We start from the raw sequence: 12,142 nt of genomic DNA on the forward strand, positions 1-12,142 counted from the left end.
TCAGCCCTCATGTGGGTGGGTCAGCGGGTCGTTGGATGTTGAGTGATTATTTATTATACTATGACTAATTAGCGTAACACACTAAAAACAAAAAATAATCATACAAGTTTTTTTAGAAAAAATCGTGCCATTTATAATAATATTTAAATTAATTATCCAACTAGTAAATTATAATCCAAATAATAACTCTAGTATGTGACTATGTGAGGACTATGATTCTTGATATTTTAGATTCAGAGCGAACCAATATCAATTTTGGACAAATACGATTTTATTTTTTGGTGTAACTCATTGATTTAACCCTAGATCTTTAAATTTCCCCTAAATGTTAATATTAGTATCGCCATTTAAATAAATAGTGTAGCGCAGTTTGAGTTATCGAAATAAGGTCCTTCCTTTTACAAAATCTAAGTAACATAAACGTCGTTTTCAATCCCTTTCCTAATTAGAACAAACACTTTTGACAATTTTTTTTTTGGCCATATTGTTACTCAACAGTTCCGTAAACTATCTAGCTTAGTTTTAAATTTTTCTCGGAAATCCTTCAACCACAAAATTCTAAAAAAGTAAAATTTTTATTACATCAGCCATCAACAGGTATATCGCCAACACCTAAAATCGAAAAAAAGTTACATTTTCCAAATTTTACTATAGAAATATGGTAATCTGAAATCTGTGTTGGCCAGTAATTACACTCAACGATGATAAACATTAATAGTTACTGCAGAGCAGTACCCAGTAAATTAATTATAATATTCAGAAACGAGTAACGAATTGTAGTGTATAATTTAGTTATAATGAAATATAACGAATTTTTACAATATTTTAATAGGTACTCAACGCTGCCTTAATGAATTGTACCAATTTCATATTTCCATGTTAGATACTAATACTAAAATGTTTCAACTATTTGAAAAAAAAGTCAATAATTTACCAATACTTGATTCTTAAAACTAACTAAGTATGGTTTTTAAGGTAAAATGTATGAATATCATTGTTACTCATTAACATTTTCACCGCTCATTAATTTTGAAGGTAACACGGTATTATTATATCAGAGAACCGAAGAACGAAATTATTCAAAAATTATTTAATCTTACTATTGTTTCATGTATTTTATATATACGTAAACAGTCATAAGGCAACAAAATAAAATCATTAACAATATTAGGTACATCGTATCAGGCCTACGTAGAGGTCTACATTATTAGTTACACTTAAAACGCTATTCTAAAATCTATATACTATAAATAAATCACAAACAGGTAAGTCACATTTTTGTTGGTTTTTTTTTTTAATGTCACAGGTATACTATTATTAGCAATATTATTTATCGTTGTACAAAATTCGTTTACAATTTTATAGAAAAATCAGTTTTTAATTCCCTTGAAATCGGATGTAATACAAAGTTAAATAGGTGTTTATTACAATTTACATCGTCAACACTAAACATACGTCTCTTAAGTTAAATAATAATGTAAATAAAAAAAAAAAAACTATGAAAACTTTGTTGTTATTAACACGGAATATTAACAGTTTGACCGGAGTTGTATTACAGCAGGCACACATCGTAAAAGGTGCGTTTCGAAAATAAAACCACACAAAGTCGTTCCAATTGAAGTTTGGGGTGGTGTGGCGGAGGTGGGATGATAATATAATGAAAGCAGTAAAAAACGGGCGAAAAATCGCCAAAAACGTTGGTTTATCTTAAGGACATTAAGATAGTGAAAAACATAAAAACAATTAATAAAGTAGGTAAGTAATTGGAAAAAAATGAAAACAGTAAAAACAATAAACAGAACGTCTTCATTGTCGTCGACGTCAATAACATAAACTCGGTCATCGTTTGGCGCAGTCAGATGGACGCCCGCCTGTGGGCCGCAGCTTTCTGCAGTGTCTGTTTCGCAGAAGGGGTCACGGCGGTCAGCGACGGATGTCTGCACCGCCTGCGTCGCTGGTCCCGCCACAGTATCATCTTTGCGGCGCGGTCGTCGCCCATGGCCACTGCGTAGTCTAACGGCGTGGCGTCGTTGTGGCGGACGGCTGTGCGACAACGGTTCGACGATAGTATGATCGACATCATGCGGTAACGGTGGTGCCGCACGGCCACGTGCAGAGGTGACCCGTACGCCTCGGTGGTCATGTTTGGCGACACTCCACACGCCAGCAGGAACTCGACGGCGTCCAAGTCGTGCCGGACCACCGCCTTGCCCAACCGCATCGAGTGCACCAGCTGCGCGGTGACCGTAAAGTGGCGGCCCCACGTGTACACGGCCACGTCCAGCGGTCGGCGGCCGGTTACCGCATCACGGGCGTCGACGCACGCGCCCGCGTCCAACAGTCGGTCCACCAGCACCGGCCAGTTACCCCGGGCGGCCGCGTGCAGCGCCGTCTCGCCGTTGCCGCAGTGCGCGTTCACGTCTACGCCGCACGCTAGCAGCGCGTCCACCGCCGGCCGATGGCCCAGCGAAGCGGCCACCACGAGTGGCGGTCTGGGCCAGCCACCGGCGTGCAGCACTTGCAGCACGTGGGGCCCTGCGTACGCCAGCAGGCACTTCAACATGTCCTCGTCCCCTGCAAAAAAAACAGTATGGTTATACATAGGCGTGTGGAGACTTTGATCGCACGGCAAGTGGCTGACAAAATGTTCTCCTCGAAAATATAAATTACCCTAAATAAAGGCTCATACTATTTCCTTAAAAAATTCATGATAAGTAATAACCATCTTTAACAGCTTTCCATTACCTAGAAAATAATAGGGTTTTCAGCCTCTTTTTTTTCTACGTCCAAATTTAAAAACATATTTTTATAAATAAGTGTTTATTGAAAAGATACACATCCAACAAAAACTAAACTGTAAAAAAAGGGGCAAGTCCCGAAAAATTCTGCCAATGAAAGTAGTTTTACCTACATTGTGATCAAGTCTGATCATTGTTTAGCCAATACCCAATAAACGAATACATATGTGAAACAAATCTCTTTTAATTTTGCCTAATGCTTATTACTTGGCTAATTTCTTATTTTATCTCCTTAGCATTTTAAATCACCCACTGGTTAATTTTCATTGAAACTGTTTACTGGTATATTATGCGGTTGCCGGTTGCATGCGTGCGTGCGCAGTTTTTTTTTTGGAGGGCTGGGAATTAATTTACAAAAATCCATATCATATAAATATGTAATGAAAGGTAAACTAAATGAACTGCAGTTTTTCTATAGTAAATAAATATTTTATATTAAATTGTCGTTCAGAAATCACTTTTTCTATTTTAAAGTTCATGTAGGACGTAGGTATGTAATGTGGGGGGAGGGGGGGGGGGGTGGAAAGGATAACATCGAAAAACCACTTACCAGACTCGCAGGCCGAATGGATGACCGTCCAGTTCAAATCGTCGTTGCGCAGATCCACCACGACGGAGCCGTGTTCGAGCATGAGCCGCGTCAGCAACAAGTTGTTCCGAGCGACGACCGTGTGCAGGGGCGCCCGGGTTGAACCGGGCGCACGGTTCACGTTGGCACCCGCCAAAACCATTAGCCTGACCATCGCGTCATTTTGCCAGTGCAGCGCGGTCAACAGCGGCGTCCGAGACTTGTGGTCGAGGAGGTCCACGCGGGCGCCGGCCCGGAGCAACGTCACCGCCGCCGCCTCATTTCCCCGCCTGGCGGCCAAGTGTAGCGCCGTTTTCTGTTTGAACGTCCGGGAGTCGATCAGTTCCCGGCCGCAGGTCTGCAACAACATCGTCTTCAGTATCCGGTCGGGAAACTCGTAAAAGACGACAAAATGTAGACACGTCCAACTGCGAAAACAGTAAACACACATATGGAAATTTCGGAGTTAAATTTACAACGAACAGATATTATGTTATAGCATTAGCAAAAATGTGCTGGTGAGGGGGAGGTGCTTGGATGACTGGACCCCCAAATTTCTGACAAGTCCCCCAACGTAAGAGTTAGTACCATTGTGCATAATATATTGTAATAATAATATATCGCACAAAGCATATCTTATATTATTTTTAGAAAATATTATGGGATGGGGGACTTAGGTCCTTCCAAAAAAAATTATAACACTCGGTACTGTAGTAAATAAATACCTACACTACAATATTCACGCTATTTTAACTGCGTTTGAATGATAATTACCCATAAAGATCGTGTACCATGGGATTGGCGCCTTTCTCCAGCAAGAACTGTGTGGCCCTCACGTTCTTGCTCTTCGCGACCAGCAGGAGTGCCGTGAACCCCGTCGACGCGTCCTTGTAATCTATGTCCGCTCCGCGGTTGAGCAGCCTGTTCATCAGTATAATGTTGTCACGTGCAGCGGCTTTGTAAAACGCTTTGTTCACCACACTTTTCGGCATGGCACAGTTCAGCAACACGTCTAAACATCGTCTGCACAAAGGGGCATGCACATTATATTATTATTGTACGCGCGAAACACGCAAGTCACAAATATCGAACCGATGTTTATTGAGTTAGAAGTATATTTAATAAATACTACATTTAAATCGCTAAGTTTAAAGTTAATATGGTAAAAACATTAATTCGATATTTAGTTTAAATGACAAGTTACCTAGAATACACTTTTTTAATCAGTTAGTAATAAAAGCTGATAGACCATCTTCGGAATCTTGGAAACATTTTTCAAATGCAGTGATTTATCATTGAATCTAAATTTAACACATACATTACTGTAGTGGCTTACTAAATGACAAGGTATACTCAATACAAAACAGTAGGGCAGAGTTGTTACCTACTTGCCCCTATTTTTTTTTACTAAACCTGTTAACCATATATACATTTTTTAGAGTCAGTTTCATTTTAATTGAAATATAGTCCAAAAACAATGATTTAGCTATAGTAAACAAAATGTATTCCAACTATTTAAATTAAAGCTAGGTACCTATTAATTAATTTACTAAACTAGCGATCCAAGATTGATATACTTTACCATAAGAATGTTTAGAAAAATATGCTCTACCAGAATCCATTAAAAATATATAGGTAGTCGTTACCTAGATGTTGGTTGTTGGTGCAATTGTATGCTTAAAAATATTGAAAATTGTTACGTATAAATATCGCCAGTTGAAAATAAAGAAACACTCGCTTTTCGTTTTTTCTCGAAATTCCATATTATTGAACATCGATACATAATCGTTCAAAAACCTACCGTACAACGACACAAGAATATATACTCTGTATATTATCCAACATTAAAATCACCCCCCACCCCCACCCCGCCCCATTCACATAAAAAATGGCCCTATTGCAAATGTAATATTGATGGAATTTATGAAAACAGGTGTATGACGTACATTTCATTCATCAACGTGGCCAGGTCCAAGGGCGTGTTGTCGGCACTGTCCGTGGCGGCCGGATCGGCGCCGTGGCCGATGAGTAACTCGACCACCTCGTGTCGGCAGTGCAACACGCACAGGTGTGCGGGTGTCATCATGTGCTTGTTCCGGGCGTTGGGGTTGGCGCCGCGGTTTAACAGCAGTCGGACGATGTGCTGGTGGCCGGACTGCGCGGCCACGTGCACCGGATGGTCGGCCGCCCGGCCGATGGGACAGTGGGTCAGGCGCCGGTTGCGCGTGATCGATCGCTTCACCGCCGCATAGTTTCCCAGCTCGATGGCGGCCCGCAGATCCGAGGCCAAAGCCGACGTCCTCTTCCGATAATTGTACAGCACTCGCATTTCATTTCTTTTATAGTCAAATTTAAAACTTTATTATTCATAAAATAATTTTAAAATAATATTATCATAATATTATGTTTTTCTACAGTCGTATATCAATAGCTTGGCTACAGTAAATTGCTATTTATTGTGCGGTTGAAAATATAGTATATAATAGTTATAGTATATAACTGAAAGTATTAGGTTTAAATTTGTTATTGCGTATTAATTAACTATTTAGTTTTTATGTTTTTGATTGATAAATCTTTTTGAAAACAATTGAATTTTTAATCCTTAAATTATGTATTTAATGTTTAATGATCAAAAGGTGGGTTAAAAAATAAGCTTCATCCCTTGTGTGACAAAATAATTCTAACGTCACTGTTATCAGCATTAGTTGGCGTTTAAAATAATAACTATATATTAGTGCTTGAATTGAAAAAAATTTCGTAGAGAAGCTAATGTTATAATTTAAAAACTGCGTTCGAAGTGTAAAATTATCGAACACAGGCCCGCAGGGTTCAATAGTCCTGTACGGCTGTACATGTAGGTCGTATAGGACATATTATATAACTTTAAATCAAACGACGCCGACCGATTAGCAGCTGGTGTTTAAAATAATAATAATAAATTCAGCACTCGAATAGGGAACAATAAGTATAGAATAGCTCATTTAAAAATGAAATAACTACATTTCAAGTACACTTTCAATGCAAAATTATCTAACATAAGCCAGCGGGGGTGGTGAGGCCCCCACCACCCATCATGCATCATTAAATTTGTTTATATACTACATTTATACTACATGTTATGAGGCTATGGGAGCAGAAGTGGCCAATCCAAAATTTTAAGAACGCAAATATTTATTTTTATCAGTGTGTAAATTTCACTTTAGTGGTGTTACATGCTTTCCCAAATCTAGTTATCAAATACTATATAATACATCATATGATTTTAAATATACACATTTTTTTTTATTGATCGTGAGGCCCGGCAACTATGGCCATTAGCTGTTTGTTTTTGTTTGTAGGGGAGGAAATTGTAGGTTTGTAAGCACGTGTGTTTTTGGTTTGGCAGATTTTTTATTGGGCACACGTAGGTATCTGCCATGCCCGGGTGGGGGATGGCGGCACTTCTCTCTGGACACCGTGATTTGCCCGAAGAAAAATGCAACCGCGGCCGGGTTCAAACCAATTTAAATATATTATAATCTCTATATTATAGCGAACGTAGATTTATATTCACCTAAATTCACCTAATATTACATTGCATACATTTAGCAATCATTTAAAAAAGTAATTTTGTAATTAAATTCAATTTTCCATTTTGATAGTCAAAGAAGATGAAAAATAAATATATTATCAAGAAACTTATTACAGTATACTAATTAATTAATCTATACCCAGTATAAGTAACACATCAGAAAACTCAAAAGATGCACTGAAAAAAAGTAATAAAAAAATACTCTAATACGATTCGAAACTTCAAAAACAAAGAGCATTGATAACCCTAAAAGTAATCACTAGTATTATAGTCAAAAATCTCATTTGAAGAAAACTTCATTTGCGCATTAGCTTGTGATACCGTCTAGTAAAAAAAAATAGTTAAGTACCCATAAAACGACACACATATTGTTATGAGCGATAGAAGTTGAAATATTGAAGACTGAATATTCAAGCGTATAAGTTTAACGATTAATGTTATGTTGTTATTATCACAAAATATTAACTTTATAGAATCTTGAAACATTTCACTTAGGTACTTAAATTATCAATTCTATACAAAATGAAATTTTCAAAATATTTTTTTTTTATTACAGCAAGCTAAAAATTTCAACAATTACATTTTTTAAATACCTATACATTTCATGTTTGAATTTAGATGAAATTGGTTGTTTAAACCAAAAAAAAAACAATTTTTAGTTATGTTGTGTAGGTAAAAAAAATTAATTTTTGTATAGACTTGAAACTTTTTGTCACAACGTAGTATATAATATATGTGGATGAACAGACCAGTGATTGAACAGTTAAGAATTTGTTTGCAATCAAAATTAATTCATAAATTGGTTTTCAGCATCACATTTACAGAGTTTATATTTGAAGATTAGTATAACTGTTTATTTTTAAACTGACATTAAGAAAACTATATAAAACCAAATCACTATTAAACATGTTATTAGCATTGACTATAAATACTAAAATATTTATAATCTATGATATAGGTTAATTAAAAAAAAGAAAGTAAAATCCTAGTGATTGAACACATCATACCTACTAGTTATTGAACATTTCAAACCCGGTGTATGAACACTTAAAAATATTTTTTAAGGCAATTTGTATTTAAATATTTAATAATATAATTTGTGCATAATAAGTAGAACCTTTGATAAAAAACAATATAAACATAATATTATATGCTTTTTTATCGACAGTTATTTACAAAATTAAACAGTTTATCATGGCTATTAATAACCCCAAAAGAGTCTAAATATTTTCAAATTTTTACCTAATGTAGGAAATGTTAGCATAAACATTTAGTAAAAATTGCATGCATCTGCGATGGTTCGTTTTTGAATAACAATAAAATATCAAAAATCGATTAATTTAACGGTGACCAGGAACACACTCGACACCTATATATTTACAGCAGAGCGACTTCCCTGGTTTTTTGAACATGTCAGTCATAAAATCAAATTATAATTATAAAATAATAGTTTATTGATCGGGTATCGTTGATATTTTTTCTTTATGTAAAACGTAAAATTTAATACAATTTAAATATAATGCGATAAAAATAAAAACCACAGCATTTTATCGGAAAACAGTAATTGTAGGTATACAATGTATTTTTAAATTTTAAATTCAGTAGCCAATATTTTCAAAATCACAGAAACAGGCAGGTTTTAAATATTTGAATGTGCATTACAACTATTTATCAATTAATTAAAAATGTTAATCAAAATTATTAAATAAATACCTAAAAACAAAAATTTTAAAATTAATAATGATTCCGTATTTGTTATAAGAGCACGGCTACATCCGCGTGTGTTGTCTCCGTCTTACAAATGTACAACATATTATCAAAAACTGTTTTGCGAGGGATAGGAACCATTCAGGCTGTAGTGATAGTTAAGATATTGATATACTTAGATCATATATACTATATTTGATCGTATATGATCTAAGTTGATATACAATATAGTTAAGAACATTGTCTGTGTAATATCGTTTATATTTTTTGATATCATATGTACGAAAAAAGTTCTTATTGTTTCAAAATCTATTATTTTTGTGTTTTTCAAACTCGAATAACTTTTTCTGTAGTTCCGATATCAAAAAAAAAAATAAAAACGATATTTCACAGCCAAAGTTCTCATTTTTGTGTGGTGAAAATGTCGGTTACTTCCCACGCATAACCGTTTTTGCAATGTTTTACATTAATCGTAAGACGGAGGACAACACGTCATGCGGTCGTAGCGTCCTCTTAAAATAATGTGTAGTCGGTTCACAAATTATTATGTATTGACGTGAAGAATTACGATCTTGCCCCAAACTTAACGGTCGTCTTAATTATCAATTCGACCTACATCCGGTCATATTTAATTCAATAATAATAGAAACGCGCGTTAGTGCAGACGGAAAAAAAAAATCTGTCTAATTGAAACGTATAGAATTACTTAAAAGAAGAGTGTGACAAATTCGGACACTGCGAGTCTCGTCGGCCTTTCCAAACGTTTTTATCAGAGGGGTCATTTAATTGTTCCAAAAACCAGTTCATTGATGTTTATTAGAATTCATTATGACGGGATTTTCAACCTCGGAAAAGAATTTTAATTTGAACATTTTAACGTCTAGCAGTCGTTAGCTACGATCGCATCGACGATAATTATTATTACCATCGGAATATTATCAATTATGATGGCATCAGCTATTTTCGTTCGCATTACGTTTAATATCGTTCCTTATACACACCTATCTGTTAAAAGACTATAACTTTTATTCGACATATCATGCTAAAATAACGTTTTCGACAAAACCATTGAGAAAACAAACGAATTAATTGCGTTTGCTGGCTAGCGGCCCCAACACCGAACTTGTCCGTAGGTATTATAATTTTTACTGTGATTTTACCAATCGGATTTTAATTACTTGAATGTTGTACTTGTATTACATACCGAACGATTGAAATTATTATTGAAGAGTGCATGACGCACGGTGTATTACACGTGTCGCCTTTTATGAATAGCCAATTAAACACCTGTAACGACGTTTCGTGTTTGGTTAGCGAAGTGAAATGACGGTAAAAACGGAAAGGACCGTCTCAAGTAATGACCAATGACTAATGATTAACAGTTATTAACAGAAAACGACGTAAAAACAACGTATTAAATAATGTTGATTGTAATACTCACATATTTTGTCTCAACCGCGACCTTGTTCCGCCAACGGGGTTTTGACGACTAAAATGACCGAGCTTATTGAAAACCAATACCGTAAAATCCGATTACAAGGTAACGCAAATAGATAAAAGCAGTTCCTAATAATAACAGTACGCGTTACGTACAGAGTGATTTTAACGAGAACCGTGCAAATAATAATATTTTGTCCGGCGGGCATTACGGTTACGAGGTATTTTATGATTATTATAATATTATGGTATACTTTTAGGGCCGTACTGTCGTAGTACGATTGTTAATTGTTTTCATGACTACAATTATTTTACACATATAAGGAGAACAAATTTATTAAACGAGATATGGGAAAAATATCACTCTGTATAATATTATTATACAAATGCGTGTTGTGTGATCCGACAACCAAACAGGTATTTTGTACCGTTCAATATAATATTTTATTATTATCGTACCTTATCGATCTAAACGAGATAATATTTCATTTTACTTTACGATCTTATTTTACTAATGCTAGGTGCTACCACTGGGTAACCACCTCGGCACCTCCCCTCTTTCCAGCGACCGTTCGTGGGATTAAATGCACGTATTAATAATTATTATTGTACCTACCACGTCATAAGTCTTAGTCGTTGTAAATTGTCTGATTATTATTTACCTACATCCTACTGCTAATAGCTAAATAGTATATTATTATCATACGTAATTTATAAAATTTTAACCAACAGTATAGGTATTATCATTTAGGTTGCGAAAGAATCCGTATAGGCCATAAGGTTTATTATTCTACATCATAATATTAATAGAATTTAATAGAATATATATTATACAGATTTATAATTATATTAGACATCAAGTATCAGGTAAGCTTTGCGCATTAAAAATTAAAAACATTCGATATTCGGCTACGGAGAATTAAACCGTGTGTATTATGTGAGGATTATAATATTATTTTAATATTGTCAATTGTGTCTTATACGTTATAACTAATAATTATTGGAAAATAATAATATTACATAGATACATGACGTATGTGTATTTGTGTGTGTGTGTGGTTGTGTGAACTGTGAACGTAACAACTAACAACTAGCAATAATTAACATGAAATATGCAATAAGAATATTTTGTGGGTCACCGCACTCACCGTATCTATGATTAAATTGGTTTTTACACAATTATAAGTTCATGATAGGTACCTCGGATAAACTATATTATTTAATGCTAATATGTACCTATAATTATATCGAATGTTCAATATAATATAGGTGATGCCTATACAATTTTGAAATTGTCGATGGTGATCGAATTTGATGTCAGTCGATAAGCATCTAACAATATAATATGCCTATAGACATAGAGGAAATTATTCATAGGTACAATAATGGGAAGATAATATGTATGTAGACAGATTTTAGTGTTCAAAAATATAAAAAAAAGTTACAGGAATAGGTATTGAGACAATGAAACATCAGACCACGATATGGTGAATTCGTACACCTAGATGTGATTCAACGATTCAGTATTAAGTAAAGGTGCCTCCTATGATGATTTAAAATTTCCAATGTGTGCAGTCGGAGACCCATTAATATTTGCACTGAGTCGCCTGCGTCCTACTTAACCTCGAGAAAAGCAGGGTACGTAACTACTTAAATAATCTGTAGTCACTGGTCCGCCACTAGTCCGACATTGGTCCGCTGTCAGTACACCGTTTATATTATACTCTTTGTTTGTACCAGTATCTAGGCGATTTTTTCAAGGGGGGGAGGATATTATACAATTATTGATAGAAATTCAGTATGCACATATTATTTTCATATTATTATATACATGTTGTATTGTGTACAAAATGATGGTCTCCGGAGGGGGGGGGGGTATGACCCCCATAACCCACCCCCTCTCCGTAGATTCGCCACTGGTATGTAACCTATACTGTCTATATATAATCAACTTCCTACTGAACATACAATCTGTACATTAATCGATCCATTTGCATATTGATTAAGCTCAAATTATAATCTCGATTTATATTTTAGATATATGAGTGTATGTTAGGCACA

General features: G+C 35.2%; 1 protein-coding gene across 1 annotated transcript; it reads right to left on the reverse strand.

Moving 5' to 3' along the window:
* Positions 1 to 1,086: 1,086 nt before the first annotated feature.
* Positions 1,087 to 10,176, reverse strand: LOC132946422 (ankyrin-3-like). The gene is made up of 5 exons (XM_061016417.1): positions 10,086 to 10,176; positions 5,313 to 5,702; positions 4,141 to 4,389; positions 3,349 to 3,794; positions 1,087 to 2,574 (listed from the first exon to the last, which is right to left on the reverse strand). Exons 2-5 carry the CDS (start codon positions 5,693 to 5,695, stop codon positions 1,856 to 1,858), a joined length of 1,797 nt encoding a protein of 598 aa, XP_060872400.1. The 5' UTR covers positions 5,696 to 5,702; positions 10,086 to 10,176; the 3' UTR covers positions 1,087 to 1,855.
* Between the last annotated feature and the right edge of the window lie 1,966 nt (positions 10,177 to 12,142).

Source organism: Metopolophium dirhodum, chromosome 6 (genome assembly GCF_019925205.1).
Source record: "Metopolophium dirhodum isolate CAU chromosome 6, ASM1992520v1, whole genome shotgun sequence".
NCBI lineage: Eukaryota > Metazoa > Arthropoda > Insecta > Hemiptera > Aphididae > Metopolophium > Metopolophium dirhodum.

What these genes read in the sequence shown, in the direction of transcription:
- LOC132946422 (XM_061016417.1), bottom strand. Translation starts at nt 5,695, where the DNA reads ATGCGAGTGCTGTACAATTATCGGAAGAGGACGTCGGCTTTGGCCTCG. An exon ending in GCCACGTTGATGAATGAAAT is followed by an intron (nt 4,390 to 5,312) that starts GTACGTCATACA and finishes CCCTTTGTGCAG; the next exon opens with ACGATGTTTAGACGTGTTGC. An exon ending in ATGGTACACGATCTTTATGG is followed by an intron (nt 3,795 to 4,140) that starts GTAATTATCATT and finishes CTGTTTTCGCAG; the next exon opens with TTGGACGTGTCTACATTTTG.